The sequence below is a fragment of the Cavia porcellus genome, unplaced genomic scaffold (genome assembly GCF_034190915.1).
Source record: "Cavia porcellus strain 051 isolate PalLab524CR breed Dunkin Hartley unplaced genomic scaffold, mCavPor4.1 scaffold_1, whole genome shotgun sequence".
NCBI classification, from domain to species: domain Eukaryota; kingdom Metazoa; phylum Chordata; class Mammalia; order Rodentia; family Caviidae; genus Cavia; species Cavia porcellus.
The window spans coordinates 120,961,757-120,979,024 of record NW_026947484.1 but is presented as its reverse complement, the minus strand read 5'-3'; the positions used below and the strand labels follow the sequence as shown (position 1 = coordinate 120,979,024).

At 39.7% G+C, this 17,268-nt stretch overlaps 1 protein-coding gene across 1 annotated transcript in view; it reads left to right on the top strand.

The window, feature by feature from the left end:
• Nucleotides 1–17,268, top strand: part of Frrs1 (ferric chelate reductase 1) — a 53,742-nt gene that overhangs the window by 18,712 nt on the left and 17,762 nt on the right. The window contains exons 6-8 of the mRNA XM_003478959.4: nt 382–564; nt 13,134–13,232; nt 14,499–14,646. Coding sequence (XP_003479007.1) covers nt 382–564; nt 13,134–13,232; nt 14,499–14,646 — 430 coding nt within the window. The remainder of the gene's footprint in view (nt 1–381; nt 565–13,133; nt 13,233–14,498; nt 14,647–17,268) is intronic.

The following is a 17,268-nucleotide window of genomic DNA, read 5'->3' as shown; positions in this document are numbered from 1 at the left end:
CCTATTAGGCAGGATTGTTAATATGGACATAATCCCCAAGAAATTTCTCAAAAAAACTTTTTTTCCAGATATGTTCTGGAATATGCATAATGTGAAATGCTTTGTGTATTAAAAGGACTTTTAATGGCCTTGTATCACTGCAGGCCAATGAGGAAAAAATTTTCTAAATTGTAATTAAAATTAATTAAGTTCAAAAGTTCACAACCTAACTACTGCTGTGAGCACTTCTAATTTGGAATGTCTTCTGTTCTTTTCTTTAAACCCTTATGATGAAACGGTTTTCTCATTAAAGTCTGTCATTGAAGATTGTGGCTCTTTTGTGGCTGACAGTGAACTGCTTGTTTGATAATGAAGGTTTTTTTCTCTTGTTCATTTTTCTAGTTCAGTGCCTCAGACTGTGGGAAAAAGAAGTTTTGTATCAGGAGTCCTCTGAACTGTGACCCAGAGAAAGAGCAGGCCTGTGTCTTCCTGTCCTTCAGGAGAGATGACCAGTCGGTGATGGTGGAAATGAGTGGTCCTGGTGAAGGCTACCTATCCTTCGCACTGTCTCGTGACCGATGGATGGTTTGTGCCCTTGCTTATGTTTATAGTAATCAAAGAAGCAGCAGTGGAGGGAGCTCTAATCAATAGTAGATTAGCTGTTTCTTCCAGAGTAAAATTACCGTACTTGATGGTGGGATGGGAGAAGAAAAACTAATTTAGAACAGATTCAGAGTTAAATGACTGTGTTTCCTAATTTTAATTTTACCAGTCAGGCAATTATGTTCCTCTAAGCACAGGCTGTCCTACGGACAGATGGAAAGACCATCTTATGTCCAGTAGATTTGCCACTTTCTGTCTGCTTTTGGTGGTAAAGCCGGAAGCACGGTTAAATTTGCTGTGCGTAAGACATCATGTTGTGATCCTTTTCAAACCATAGTTGTTCACATGTGTGGGAGAGCAGAAGTGTATGTTCCTGCTCTTGGTGGCCCTGTTGTAGTAGACATCAGTGTGTTTCCCTCCCAGAGAATCACACCTGTGCGTGCAGCTGAAGCGCAGTCCGTGCCTGATCTGCAGCAGGCAGCATTTGCTCCTGCAGATTTTGTGTCTCCCTGAGCGATGCTGGATGGATTCAGTGGTTCTGTAGGTGGCAGCCTCGTGCCATGGTGTGGAGGAGCCGTGCTGCATGGAGACCCTGATTTCTCAGGGAGAAGTAAGAAGGGTCTTGTAGTCAGGACAAGTGTATGTCCAGTGCAAGCAGTGCTGGGAGCGTGTGGTGGTGGTGGTGGGGGTTGGTGGCCAATGGGAAAGTTCCTTGTTCCCGTTTTAGTGAAGGCAGAGGACCTTTTAAGAATTTTTTCCCCTAATCAGTATTTAAACTTAACCTCGCCTACTTCTTTAGGGGATCATATTTCAAAAACTGATGAGGGACTCTGAGATGGCTCTGATAATTTAAGCTTTTTCTAAAAGTGTGGTCTAATCATATTTGCCCTGGTGCTCTGTCTTTGGAAGCCAGATGTACCTTTGTAGGGAGATGATGTCTCAGTTTACATGTATGACTCAGGTTACTGAACAGCTCTAGAGTGATCTCACTCTCCTTTCGTGAAGCAACAGCTATACCTTACATCTGTGGGATACAACTTATGTCATGTGGCTTAAAAAATAAGGGGCTGGGGATATAGTTCAGCAGCTTAAGCGCCTCTCTGGCAAGCATGAGGGCATGAGTTCAGTCCCCTGTACGGAAAAGAATAAAAGAAAGGACTGGGCATTTAGCTCAGTGGGGTAAACTCCTGCCTGTCAAGCGTGAGGTCAAGAGTTTGATCCTCAGTACAAAAAAAACCAAGTCTTTTCCCTTCCAAGTTGCTTTTATAGAAGTTTTTAATGGAAAATAATGCTGTACTTGTTCAAGACATTTTCTTTATTTGCCTTCGTAATTGCTATCAGACCTGATGCCTATTCTGGGTATTCTCAGCATTGGCAAAATGAATCAATTTTGAACCATAAAGGTGGGTAAAAAACCAAGCTTTAACAAAAGGTAGTGTGTGGGTGAATGTGATAGGATTGACTATGAAAGAAATTCCGATAATGAGTCCAAAAAGGATTAAAATTGTTGAATAAACATCTGATTTCGTTAGGGTTCATCTCTGAGGTGCCGTGCCCATTTGGATTTATACTTGAGTCAGTTAAAACAAAAACTCATTCCAGTCACTTTGTAGCCCAAATTCATGCTATATAATGTACTGGGACATTTCTTTTTACTGGTCACATAAAGTGTGTAAGCGAAGAGGGAAGGACATCATTGTGTCAAGTGTGGGAAATGGATAGCTAGTAGGCTGGTTATTTCTGTTCTAAATTGTAGGCATAGATGGCACAAAAGCACTTATCTGTAATTCAAGATATGTTTATCTTACTTAGCAATCTTATCTGTGTCTAGCGTAGGACTCATCAAAAATGTTTACAAAAAAAGATATAATTATGCAGGTGTAGTTGATTTACATAGTAATCTCGTTTAATGATTAAAATCATCTGTACACCTGTGCCTAAATTGGTGGAAACGAATCACACTCAAAATATATTTTAAAGTGGTTTATTTCTATTTTGGGTAGTTATCTTTAAATTTTTAAGGAAATTTTTATGACCTCCTATATTTTTTGAGTAGATGATATAGATTTAAATACCAAAGGCACCTGATATTATGAATACAGGTTAGAGAACATAAATTATACCTTTTAAAAATTTGGCTTGTAGCCAGGCTGATGGTGCACACCTATAATCCCAGCACGGAGGAGGCTGAGACAGGAGGAATCTGAGTTTGAGGTCAGTCTAGGCTACATAGCAAGTTCAAGCAAACAAAACAAAACAATCCCCCAAACTGGCTTGTAAATTTATGATAACAACTGTTTTGGTATTAGATCTTTTCACAAAAATCAATGAAAAGTTTAAATTTCCATACTTTTGCTAACAAGTGGCTGGCTAATTTCTGAATGTTTGATTGAATCTCAAAAGTACATGTATCTTTGTTATCTGAGATATTTTATTAAATAATAGTGTGTCAAACATACAGATTGGTTAGCTCCTTCTTTACCTGAAGAATATATACTCCCGTGTAGTTCCTCTCACTTTGTACTCAGAACATAGATCACTTCTGTGACCCCACAAAGGGTTCTAGCAAGCAGGCAGTCTTCAGTGGATACCAGCTGGATGTCTTCTAATTCAGTTCAGTGCAGATATCACATACCCAGAGATGGTGTTAAATTTCACAGGTTGAAGGCTCAATCCCCAACACTGCCCCTCCCCTCATTTTGGGTGGTGACCACAAGCCCCAGGTCATTTTACCTGTGTTTCTGACTTCATGAGCTGTGGACTGGGGTTCCCAACACCTCTCTAAGAGTTTGACAAATTTGCCGGAGCTATTTGGAGAATATGTTTGTTATAAATGATGTTACAGATAACATAATTTTATGCAATATTTAGTAAAAAGATGCACGTGGTGAGGGGCTGGGAGAAGGGTGGGGAGTGGAGCTTCCAGGAACCTTCACACAGACAGCTGTCCAGAAGCTCTCTGAACCCTGTCCTGTTAGGTTTTTATGGAGGTTTCATATAGGCATGATGGATGAAATCTTTGACTGTTGAACATCTTTCCTTCTCAGATGTTGGGGAGTGCGGTTCAAAGCCCAACCCTCTAATTTTGTATCTACCTTTGTGCCAGAGTGACTGAAGACTCTAAAGATTTTAGGCGTTGTATGCCAGGAGAAAGGAATGAAGACTAAATCCGTACTTTGTATCATGCTTGCACTGTGTCATATGGTTCCAGATATAAAGTCAATGGCCAAATTCTAGGATATCCCAGTACTGACTGCTCTTGGATCCTAGATTGTAGGTTACAGTTGCTGATTGATCTTTTCCAGATAAGTGATCCTAGACAACACAAATCAATATTTATCAAACTGAACTTATTTCCCCTCCTGGTATTTCCCAGTGGTCCTCCTTCTTGGGGATCAAAAACAAGAATTAAAGAAAGCAGCTTGTGTCTTGTCAGACACAGTTCCAGATAATTTTTGGAATGGGTCACTTATTGCTGCCTGCCATTATCTTTCCTTGTTTTTAGAGAAATTTTGATCATGACTTAGATTTGTCTCATTCACTTGTCAGATTCTTTTTTTTTTCTTTGTCTTTTTTTGAGACAGGGTCTTGCAGTGCAGTTCAGGCTGACCTTGAGCTCATTTGTAGCCCACACTGGTCTAGATTTTGCAACTATCCTCTGCCTCAGCCCCCAAGTGCTGGGATTACAGGTGTGTGCCACTATGCCCGGCTTTGTCAGGTCCTTCTTGTAATCTCCAAACTTTCATTTTAAAAAGTTTTACATTTGGACAGTTGTGGGGAGAATAGTGGAGTGAACACCCATAAGGCTTCATCCAAATATGCCACTTTATCTTTCTAGTCTATCTATATCTGTCTTGGTTTATTTGGTGTATGTGAGTACTCATTTCTTCCACTAAATTATTTGAAATCAAGTTGTGGATATCAGAATATTTCATCCTTAAAGTTTTCAGCATCTCTTCCCTAAAAACAAAGACTTTTTTCTCTAATGATCCCAATATCTTTATCCACTGAGAAAATTTAGTAATGACATGTAATTTTATGCAGTATTTAGTTTGTATTCCAGTTTACCCAGTTGTCCCAATAAAGTTCCTGTATAATTTTTTTTTTCTTTTTTTAAAGGAGGTGGGTGTCATTGCCTGCTGTGTACTTCAGGCTGGCCTCCAACTCACTGTGTAGCTCAGCTGGCCTTGAACTTGTGGAGATCCTCCTGCCTGATGCTCTGAAGTTCCTAGATTACAGGAGTGTGTCACCATGCCCAGCTGGGGGTAGTTGTTTTTTTCCATCCTGGGTTTTCTGAGACAAGGTCTCACTGTGTAATTCAGGCTGGCCTTGAACTCACTATGTGCCCTGGGATGGCCTCGAGCTCACCGTGATCCCCCACCTCAGCCTCCTAACTGCCTCAGCCCCGTGAGTGCTGGGAGTGTAGGTGAGCACCACTGTGCCTGTTTTTTATTTTGTCTGAATTTTGATTCAAGAGCAGTTGTCAGTGCATTTAGCTAGTATATCTTGTTGATCTTTTTTTGCTTTAGAACAGTTACCCTACCTTTTTCTTAATTTTCTTTTTTTTTTGTTTGGCCAGTGGTTTTGGGGAATGTTCTCAAATTTACACAGTTCACATTAAGAATTTTGGCGCAGTTACAATGTATTGGATGTTGTTTCCAAATCACTGCATCATGTCAAAAGGTGCATAGTTGTCACCTTTAATATTTCTCCATTATGTGGATATCTTTTTTCATTGCAATTAATAAATAATAGATGGCATAATATTTTGAGTTTGTATGAATAGTCTGCTCCCTAGGAAGCTGTTGCCAAATAGTTTTAGCATTTATTGATGCTTTTTGTGTGAATCACTTGTTAACATTTGCGATTGTAAATGGTAGTTTCGTAGCTTATTTATTAGCTGATATTTTTGTGAAAGAGCTTTCTTTTCTTGGTACCTCTCCTTTCCTTTCAGGGTGACACTATGGATTATTCCTTTTCCACTGCACTGTAGTCCATTACTGCCATTCTTCTTCTAGGTGATTTTATTGACCCATATTTGGCTAACAGGAGCCCTTTCAAGCTGGCTCCTGTGCCTTCTGAGGCATCTCCGTTAGCTCTTTGGCATGCCCTTGTTTTCTGGTGCTACACGATTTTCTTCACTCATATTTTCATGAGTTTATAATCTTTTTTAAAGAGTCATTAAGGGATTTATTTCGTAGAAATTTGAAAGTACACACGCAAAGAAATAAAATGTGTACCCTTAAGAGAGTGTTACACCCTTAAGGGTGTAACAGCTGGCAATGTTTATTTGTTTTTGGTTGTGGAATTTATAAATCAGTAGGAACTTCTGTCTTGGTTTATGGGAAAAGAGATGGCTCACCCACTAGAAAAAGGTGTGAACTCCACCTATTTTTTGTTTGTTTGTTTTGATAAACTATGTAAGAGGTTTTGCCAAAAACATCCTATAAATTCTCTCAATTTGTCCCTTTATTTTAAGAATAGGTTTCTTCCCTCTATTTGTCAACTAAACTAATTTATGGAAGGAATTTGGGTGTTATGGGCCTAGAAAAAAAGTTATCAACAAACCTAGAGAATGCTGATATGGATCCTTTTGGATAACTTTGTGGCCTGGAGTGGCAGTCTTCTTAAAAGTATAATTTTTTTTAGTTAGGATTTTCCTTATTGTTCCCCCCCCCCCGCCTTTTTAAAAATTTCTTCTATCCTAACGCATTTCCTCCTCCGAGACTTTGATCATTTGTTCTTAAGGGAACCAGAAAGGCCAAGGGTGATTTTCTTATAACTTATAATTGGGCTGAGGATGGATGTTGATCCTGCCTAGCCAAGAACCAAGCATCTCACCCTGACTGAAAGAGGAGACAAAGGAAGATAGTTTTGTTGTCTGATGCACTGTTACCGAGTTCTGGGATTCGAGAGACTCCTTCTAGAGATTCTTTTTAGGTTCTTGTGCTGAACAAAAATTAGATAAAGCAATTGCAAAAGGTAGCAAAGTTTTATATTTATTAAATGTAAAGAGAAGAAAAGAAACATGCTCTGCATAGTGAGTGCAGGTCGGTTAAAGATAACAAAGGAAATATACCGTGCAAAGCAATGGGTGGACCATTTTGGGTGGACCATTGCTGAAAGAAGTAACAGTGGCCTCCAGCTCCATGGCTGCTTTTTTCTTTCTTCTTTTCTTTTTGAGACAGGATCTCACTGTGTAGTTCAGATTGGCCTTGAACTCACTTTGTAGCCCAGGCTGGCCTTGAATTTGCAGCAGTTCTCCTGCCTCAGCCTCTTGAGTGCTGGGATTCTAGCTGTGTGCTATCATGCCTGGCTGGCCTGCTATTTTATCTCCCACTCTCTAGACTCATGTCAGGTCTAGGCTGTCCTGTTAAAAATCTGCTTAAATTTTTTTGAGAATTGAAGATAGTGTTTTCTGATGGGTCTTAGGGGCAGGGCTTTTGGACTGTTCTGCACATGTGTCCTGATTGACAGGTCACACCTACTTGTCCAGCCAGTTGCTGTGCTCTAATCAGGAGCCTCAGAGCCATTATCTTTTGATAGTGTGGAAAAGAGGACAAGAACAGTAGCATGTCATGGATGCTTAAGCTTCATCTTATAACCATTTTATACAAGCAAAGGCCAGAAATTAAAAGAATATTGTTTGCCAGTTTAATAGTGCATGCCTGTAATCTCAGCGCTCGGGAGACCGAGGGAGAAAGATGGCTGCAAGTTTGAGGCTAGCCTGAGTAACATAGTTCGAAAACTTGTCTTTTTATTCTTTAGCTTATATTTAAAGAATTAGACACAAGGCAACCTTTTAAAAAAAATCCTCCTCCACTTAAAATTAATCCCAAATTTGTAAAATACAACCTAAAGGTGACATTTTGGGGACAGATATTGAGATACCCATAAGCATTTAAACTGTACTGCATGCCTTTCTGCATGAACTACATACCTCTGGAAAAAAAGAGAGAAAGAGAGAAAAAAATAAAGAAAGACAAAAAGAAAAGACAGACTCTCAGGATTAGATTTCCCATAAGGAAGCTCTCCTTCCTGTAGGGAACTGCCTGAGTAGCAGCCTGCCACATTTCTGTGTTTGTCTTGATTAACCTTGGTGTTTGTACAACTCATGAGGAAATCTGTCCTGAGCCTGTCCCATTCCTGTCATGACCAGAACAAGCATCCTGGTCCCTGGAACACAGCTCCTCACTCTTCCTCAACAGATCAATAAGGCAGGGAAAAATCACATGCAACAGCTGGGTTTTCCAAGGAAAAACAAGCAAGCAAACAGAAACAAAAATTCACCCAAGGATCTTTCTATCTAGGAACCTGTAACATGTGTAAAGAACTCAGAGGAGTTTAAAAGTCTGGAGATGGGGCTGGGGATTTAGCTCAATGGTATAAGTGCTTGTCTGGCAAGATCAAGGTTGGGAGTTTGATCTCTGATACCAAAAACAAAAAAAATGAAAAATAAAAAACACATCCTCCCCCCAAGACAGTCTGGAGATACCACTTAGTGACTACAAATGCTATTTTAGATAGATAAGCTTGAGGCCAGCATGATAAGAATACCAAAACCAAATGGGCTGGGCTGGGCTGGGCTGGCATCAGAAGGCAAGTGCAAGGTCCTGAAAGGGAGCCCTTCTGCAGTGGGCTGTGAGGGGCACCCCGGCGGCATGCAACTTCAGGGTGCAGGCTAGTGCCAGGCGAACACTGCACAACCCCACAGCACTGTCTGGAACCCCTTGCTGAGGGGGGGGGGGAGGGAATTCATCTCACCAGATCACCAAGTTGCCGTCTCTCCCTCCTTTTCAGTACTTCAGTGGGAAACTCCAGAACACACTTGCCTTTTCCTTCCTGGATGGTGTGGCTGGAGAGGAGAGCAGAATGGTGGCAATGTAGGTCTTTCTCCCCCTAAGGCCTTGGGCAAGATTCACTTTCAGCTGCTCTGTAGTCAGCACTGGCACAAGGGTGTGACACACCAGGAGAGCACTCCTCTTTTCCACCCAGGGGAAGTATGATCACCTTCCTCAGAGCTGTGAGAAAGCTTCCCCAGCCTCCAGCTCCATCAGAACCTGATAAAAACTTTTGTTGTCTAAAGTCTGCTTAGTTATTAACTCTTTTCCAATTCTTTTGGCCATTCGATTTTAGTACATATTCTGCTGAAGTGAGCATATTTCTGGCCATCTGTAATTTGTCTTTTTAGAGAATTTGACCTAAATTTCTATTTTTGTCATATTTTGCATTAGAATTGTGTGCTCTATTAAAATATAGCCTTTGATTGTAAAAACCGTTTTTTCCTCAGTACCCAGGACTATTTTTCCATAGATATGTTCAAAATATTTGGATTCAGAGGGGGTAAACTGGCCACTTCCAACCCAGGAAGGGAGTTGGTGGAAATTAAAAGAAATTGTTTTGTTTTAGATTTTAAGATGGCTTTTCACTGTGTTTCCCAGGCTGCTCTTAAATTCCTAGGCTCAGGTGATCCTCACTCCTCACCGTCCCCAGAAGCTGGGACCATAAGCACATGCCTCTATGCCCAGTTGGTGGAACTGCTTTCATTTTTAAAATTTTTATTTTAAAATAAAAATCTTTATTTTAAAATAAAAATTTTTATTTTAAAATAAAAATCATTTTAAAATAAAAATGATACAAAGTTTCAAAACAATAGGATATTAACAATGGTTAATACATTGTGTATTGTTTTCTTTAAAGTAGTTGCTCAGATTAAAGTCATAGGCATGAAAAAAAGATCAAATAGCACAAACCATTCTTTTTGATGAACTAATAGAGATTAGTAATATAGTTATCTATCTTGTGTATATTCTATCTATCTATCTATCTATCTATCTATCTATCTATCTATCCAGCTTTCTATCTATCTCCTTTTTTTTCTTTTGGCTTTTTGAGACATGGTCTGTTTATGCAGTTCAGGCTGGCCTTGAGCTCACTTTGTAGCCCAGGCTGGTTTCAAACTTGCTGATGATTCTCCTGCCTCAGCCTCCCAGGTGCTGGGATTTACAGGAATGTGCCACCACATCCATCTTTTCTTTTCCCTTATTTCCTTTCTCTGTTCCTCTATCCCAGTTGTCCTTTCCTTCTGAGGAGTCCCTCCCCCACTCTCACACTGTATATTGTACATTTTGGATCTTATTTAGTCTTTCAGTTTCTTTTCTTTTTTTTTTTTTTTTTTATCAGTACTGGGGATTGAACTCATGATCGCCTGCTTGCAAGGCAGGCGCTTTATGCCGCTGAGCTAAATCCCCAGCCCCAATCTTTCGGTTTTTTACACTAGCAAGACAATGCAATGTATATACACGTATGGTTTCAACTTGCATCCATTTATCTATAAAAGCCTTGAGTTTATCTTTCTTATTTATTTATTTTTTTGTACTGGGGATCAAACTCACAACCTTGTGCTTGCCAGGCAGGCACCGTGCTGCTGAGCTATACCCCCAGCAAGTTTATCCTTCTTTATAGCTGAGTAGTATGTCATTGTATAAAAATTAATCTTTCCCCTCTTCAGTTGATGGGCATTTGGGTTGTTTTCAAGATTTAGCTATTACAAAGTATGTTGCTATAAACATGGGAGAACTTCTTATGCTGCATGTCACTTTGCTCCAGATTTAGGATTTCAAAAATGCATAGAATTTAAGGTTGTCTTACCCTTCATTTAGAATAGTGACAATTCTCTATCCCTGTCATCCTCTTCAATCTATGGGAGGCCTTCTTGTTTAGATTTAGTGTTCTAGTTGATTTCTTATTATACTGGTCTGAAACTCAGCTATTTCATTAAAATTTTTCAAATAAAGAATTCCCACAGCTCACTGATGATGGCGAGTCTAGAAAACCTACCTTGTCTACAATCAGAATTGAGCTGGGTGTGGCCATGCCTGTCTGTAATTGCAGCACTCTATAAGTTTGAGACCAATCTGGGCAATTAGCAATTTAGCAAAACCCTATCTCAAAAATTAAGGGTTAAGAGTGTTGCTCGGTGTGATGGCCCTGAACCCCTCATCAAAGCTTTTTTGTAAAGCATATAATACATAGTATTTTGAAGCTGGTGAATCATGTGGCTGCTGTCACAATTACTCAGCTCTATTGTGCAGTGCAGATGTGGTCATAGCCACACAGGTATGTGGCTGTGTTCTAGTAAAACAGTTATGGATGTTGAGTTTGAATTTATCATCTTTTAATGTCACAGATACTTTTCTGTGACATTACTTTTCACAGTTTTTAAAAAGTCATTTAAGTTTGTAGAAAGTATTTTTAGTCCATAAGCTGTATTAACGTGTGCTTCGGGTTGAATTTGGTCTAGGGGCCATAATTTGTTGACTTTGGTGTTGTGGAAAACCAGTACCAAATCGAATGGAAGTTACACAGCCCTGAGAAGTTGGAAGGCAACTCTGTATTATGCCAGTGGGCTGGGGGAAACTGAGTTCACCAGCCCCATCTTGGGGTTAAACAGACATTTGTATATGTTTTAAGCAGGAAGTACAAAAGGCTTATAGAAGGTTATTTTATAATTGGTTACATAGGCTGAGTCATGTGTTGTTAGGCAGATTTATTTTGGGTGACTTTAGTTGGGAGTTTCTTAAGGTCAGGGGCTTCACTGACCTTAAGAGGAGGAATGAATCATTGTTGTAGACTGAGCCATTCTGTCCTTGAAGCAAGTTAGCACAACAAGATATACTTTCTGGCTGAGTTATGTCTATCTTACAAGTTGTAGCTGGCATGGGGCACGTCAAGGCTAGCTGAGTTTTGCTGTTCTGTATGTATGAGAATGGGCTAAGCCTGCATTTTCCATCCTTGAATATAATGTCTGACTATAAGTTATAAAATTCCCTGTACACTGGTTTGAATCGTGCCTGTACCAAATTTCTCATGTTGACCAGAGCTAATTCTGATTTGACTTTAAGTTGTATAACAGTGAATAATTGCTTTAGTAAGATTATGACTTGGAGAGTTTTTAAAAGGAGAACATCTGGGTCTGAAAGTAGAGAAATGCAGTAGAATTTCAGGTTGGAATTTGGAACAAAATTTATTACTGTTGTATAGCCTTGGATCTTGCTTCAAAAGTTAGTGACTAGAACTGCATCTGGTGGCAGTGCTTGTGGCAGCAGTCCTATCTGTTCAGGAGGATGAAACAGGAAGATTGCTTGAGCCTAGGAGTTTGGGGTCATCCTGGGCAACATAGTGAGACCTGTTAAAAGACAAACTTCTTTAAAAAAAAAACCCAAAAAATTAGTGATTAGAGCACATAAAAGAGCTTGTTAGATAGCTTATGTACTATGCACAATAAGTTAAGATGAAGATTATTTATTTGTGCCATCACTTAAGTGAACTTTGAAGTTGCTGCCTGCCTCTGAAAGCCTCTTTAAAGAATAAAATTTCCAGGCATGGTAGTATAGACTTGTATCCCAACACTTGGGAGGCTGAGGCAGGAGGATCACCTAGAGCTGTGAACTACAAAGTGAGTTCAAGGCCAGCCTGAACTACATAGTGAGATCCTGCTTCAAATCAAACCAAACCAAACCAAACCAAACCAAACCAAACCAAACCAAACCAAACCAAATCAAACCAAATCAAACCAAATCCTGCAATCCAAATACTCTGGGAGGCTGAAACAGAAGGACAGAGTTTGAGCCCAGCCTGAGCAACTTAGTGACTTAGTGAGACCCTGTCTCAAAAAAAAAAAAGAGCTGTGGTTTATGTTGAAGGGTTTAGATTAAATCTCCAGTATTCCAAAATCAAAAAATAGAGTAAGATCTAACTTTCAGAGTTTAGAATATTGGAGACTAAAGGACAGAGAGGCATTCTACTGACAAAAACTTCTTTGGCCTCAGATATTTCGGTCCCAGTTATCTAACGTTAAATCTATTGAGTCTGTACAATAGATAGCAATATTTGATTACAATGTCTTCCACCCTGTTACTAAAATTACACAGTGCATGCATTGTCACTAAAATACATAGCACATAAAGCTTTACTCACAAGTAAGCATATGGAACAACCAATGTTCATGGTAAGTTAAGTGAAAGAAAGATAACAAAACTGTATTTTCCCATTGAAAGGAAAAAATAGGTATAAGTGCAAATCAGTTTAGAGGAATATATACAAAAGCATTAATAGTGGCATTGATTGGTGATGGATTTATGGGCTCTAACATCTTATGTGTCTGTTTGTCAGCAGTGGGGTTGGACCTCGAGCTCTGTGTAGAGTAGGCAAGCACTGTCCCATGGAGCTACACCCGAGCCATCGCTGTATTTTTTGTTCTATTATTTTGTGCTGAAATGTTAGCCCTGTATACGAAGAAATCATTTCTCACCAAAACCCTTGATGGGAGCTGGGGTTATAGCCAGTGGCACAGCACCTGCCTGGTGTGAGTTTGATCCCTGGTACGAAAAAAACAAAAAGCAAAAAACTTGACAGCTGTTTTTCTAGCATTCGTAATATCATTTGAGTTAGTAAATTATGTTTGAGCAAAGTCAAAAAGTACTTGATTAGAGCTTTTTTTTTAATGTGGAAAGTCCTTTCAACTCTTCCCATTTGCAATTGTTTTTCAGGGTGATGATGACGCTTACATGTGTATCCATGAAGATCAGATGGTGCACATACAGCCTGCCCACTTGACAGGCCGAAGTCACCCTGTGATGGACTCCAGGGTGAGTGTGAACATCTGGGTCCCTCCTTCTGGCCGCCCACCATTCATGTCTGTGGCCGTCATCTGCTGTGTGGCTGTCAGGGACACAGCTGTGCGAGACTCTTCTAGGAAGCCCTAGGGAAGGGATCTGGCAGCAGGGTTTCTCTTGAAATGATCTGAGTAACTTCCTTCCCCTCCCCTCCCCTCCCCTTCCCTTCCTTCCCCCTTTCTTCTCTTCTCTTCTCTTTCCCTTTCCCCTTCCCCTTTCCTCTTCCATTTCCCTAACCCCTCCTATATTTCTTCCTCTCTTTTGAGCAGGGTTTGCCTGTGTAGTTCAGGCTGGACCTAAACTCACTTTGTAGCCCAGGCTGTCCTTGAACTCACAGTGTTCCTCCTGCCTCAACCTTCTGAGTGCTGGGATTACAGGCATGCACCACCATGCTTTCTACACTTTAGAAAGCATAAAACAAAAGTTTCTTTTGTATGGAAATGTGAAGTCTTGCTTATACCACTTAGATCCTTTTTGCATCTGCTTTTTTTTTTTTTTTTTAATGCTGGTTTTATTACCATAGTCAGAGTATTAGCCCTTTTCCAAAAGCTTACTTACATTTGTAAGAAGAGTCTTATGCTGGTAACAGAAAGATTCCTTGACAGTGAGGAAGAGGAACACGTATGGTAAAGAGTGGTCCCTTGGGCAGTTGTCTTTCTTCAGTGCCCTTTGTGGGCAGCTGTGCCAGATGTAGACCTTTTCTGTAGAGAAATGTCTTTTTCACAGGACAATTGACAAACGAATGAGCTCTGAAGGCACAGTAGCTGTTAGTTAGTTAATAACATAACAAATGAGGTCTGTCTGAGCAGGCGTCCGGATGACAGTGCTGCTCTAGCTCTCCCACAGGGTGACTCTCAGCTGGCTGGGAAGCTCTCCCCAGTTGCATATTGCATTTTGGCCCCTGAGGTATTATGATTGTTTCTTCAGTGCTTTTGACTGAGTACTAGTAGACAGATGGAGTTAGTGTATCTGCTAAAGTTTCTAACTGGGAAACTGTAGAGCTCTGGCTTAAAGTAGAAATAATATTTCTTTCCAAGTGGAATAAAGACAAATAAATTGGGGGGGGGGAAATGATTTTTGTAGTCTTTGCAGAGGAAGCAAAAACAATGGTACTGCAGACAAAAGACGCACCTATGGTCATAGGGAAAGGAAATTGAACATGTCAAGATTTTGAGCTTGTCTTATTTTTAGCAAATTTTTGGAAAGTGCTGAGAGGACTCATTGTGTGTGTGTTTTTAGGGTCCTCTTGAGGATATGGCTTGGAGGTTGGTGGACGGTATTATGCAGTGTTCTTTCAGAAGAAAGATTGTCCTTCCTGGGGTTAAGAATAGATTTGATCTAAACACAAGCTACTACATATTTCTCGCAGAGGGTACAGCCTCTGATGGTAAGTATATTGATAAATGTTTTCTTTCTCCCCTCTTTCCCTTTCTTCCTATTTTACAGACTATTACAATTGCTTATTTTTAAGGTATATATTTGTGGGTAAAGAATTATAATCCTGTTTCAGATTGCTTGAAAATTTGACTTTTAGTTAACCTTTTAACTTTGTTTCTCTGAAAATCATATAAAGTATCAACTAGATGACAAGGTGACATTGTTTTGATCGGAGTGGCCTTTAGCTGGTGAAATATATTTGGATGAGCAAAACTTTAAATATCCTGAAAGAAGGAATCTTTTTGGGCTTTTCTGAGTGTACTGACATGGGTATCCTTTGCAGGGATCCTAAACATAGTACCTTCGTGGTGATTGCCAGAAATACTGGCTTTTTGAGGAACACCCAAATGCCCAGTATGAGTTTCATCTTAGACCTTAGCTGTCTATCTGCCCTGCTGGGGTAGTTGGTTTCCTGACCCACATCTTTTTAGTGAAGCTGATGCCTTGCAAGCCTAGCTTAGTTTTAGGAGTCTGAATGCTTGGTTTATTCCTGAAACACTACCTTGGTGTGTATTGCAACACATATTAACAGGAATCAGTTTTGTTCATGATCTTGGTTAATGATGTTTTGAGGAGCTGCAGGTTCCAGTATAATTTTCAGTCACTCATCTCTCTGAAAATAACCGTTGTCCCACAACTTTGAAAAAGTAGCCACCTTTGAAACTGGGGAGAAGATGGGCCCATGGGATGGATTGTCAAGGGCTGGAGTAATAGAAGAGGACCAGGAGATGTGGTGCAGGCAGAATTTTGAAAATCTTTGTGTTTTTATGGTTTAGATTTTCTACTATTGGTAGAGTGGAGTCTTAAAAAGGTTTGAAGTAGGATAAGATGTTAGTGTTAGAGAAAATTTGAGAAAATTTGTACGTGGGCCAGGTGTGGTGGTACAGCCTGTAAGCCCAGCATTGGGAGGCTGAGGCAGGAGGACTGCCATCAGTTTGAGGCAAGCTGGGCTACATAGCTAGTTCAAGGCCAACCTGGACTACAGAGTGAGATCCTATCTCAACAGCAACAACCAAAAAAAAAAAAAAAATTTGTAGATCGCTGGTAGATAACATGCATAGTTATCCTGGTTAAATCACGTAGTCTTATTTGCACTGGCAACAGAAAATATGGCTTGAAAATTTCTTGGTTAAGTGATAACAATGTGTAAAAATTACTCAGTGTTTATGGCATGCCAGTCAGTGACTAAGCATTTTATATAAATTTAGTTTTACTTTCAGAAAAAAAAAACAAACTTAAATATGTACTATTCTTGCCTCAGAGAAGAATTTGTCCAAAAGTAAGTGATAGAACTTGTACTAAACTCTTTGACTTTGGAACCTATGAATTCAGTATGTTAGGACATGGAAAATATGGGAAATGAATTTTTAACAAGGAAAAGGTCAGATGTTGGTGTTTAGTTACTGCTAAAGTACCATCATCACCACTGTCATCATCATCATCCTCATTGCTATTGATTGCATATTGTATGTATCTCATTTATTTCTCAAAGAGCCTTTATAAACAGGTATCATGTGGGCCATTTGAGAGAGAAGGAAAATGAGACTTAGAAAGGCCAAGCAAATTGTTCTGAATCAAACCTGTAGCAGAAAGAAGAATTAAACTCAGACCTTCTCCAGGGCCTTTCCATCATGCCAGGCTGCTTCCTTGGAACGTTGTAGGCTTTCCTTATATGATTCCTGACTCAAGTGGATTTCCTAAACTGCTGATTTAACAGTTTGTGTGCATACTTTTTAAAGTTTTACACTTAAAAAAAATTATACTTCCAAAGAAAAGCAATTTCATTAAAGTGGAAGGATTCTGTTGTATAATAAATTGCATGTGAGGCTGGGGATATAGCTCAGTGGCACAGTGCCTGCCTGGCAAATGCAAGGTCATGAGTTCGATTTCCGGTACTCCCCCAAAAAACTGTAAAAGAGAATAAATTACATGTACTCATTGGTGTATGGGAAGGCCAAAAAGATTTTCATAGATCAGGATTATACATTTTCTGGCAGAAACAGTGTGTTAAGTGATAGTTTTAATAGTTAAAAAAAAAAAAACCTAACAAATGGATGATACCGTGGTATATAGGGAATACAGGATTATCTCTCTTACTTTCTGCTGGTGTTGCTGTCCTGATAGGGCGGCCAGGAGGATCTCTGTTTTATTTTTGGGGGTTCTTGCATAAGCACCCCCTGAAGTGCTGAAATGCAGATTCCTGGATCCATCTCGGGTGCACCCAAACTTGGTGGTACTTAGGATGTGCACCTCAAGCATTCCTGCAGATTGTTCGTGTGCTGGAGTTTGGTAACCTGCTGCTCTAGGGAAGGGTTCTCCCTTACTAGTGTGCACAGCAGAAGACAGTCCAGGGATAAAGACAATAAATAATACTGCAACTTTCTTTTGTATTTATTTAATCTCATTTAAATTTTCTTATTTCACAGTGTCTGTGATATATTAAAACAATAGTATGTGAATATGTGTATTAAAAATATACATATATTGGTAGCCCATGGTTACTTCTTTAAAAACTAGTAGCATGACAAGCAAATGAAACAAACAAACCTCCTCAAGAAACAGAAACGGAGAT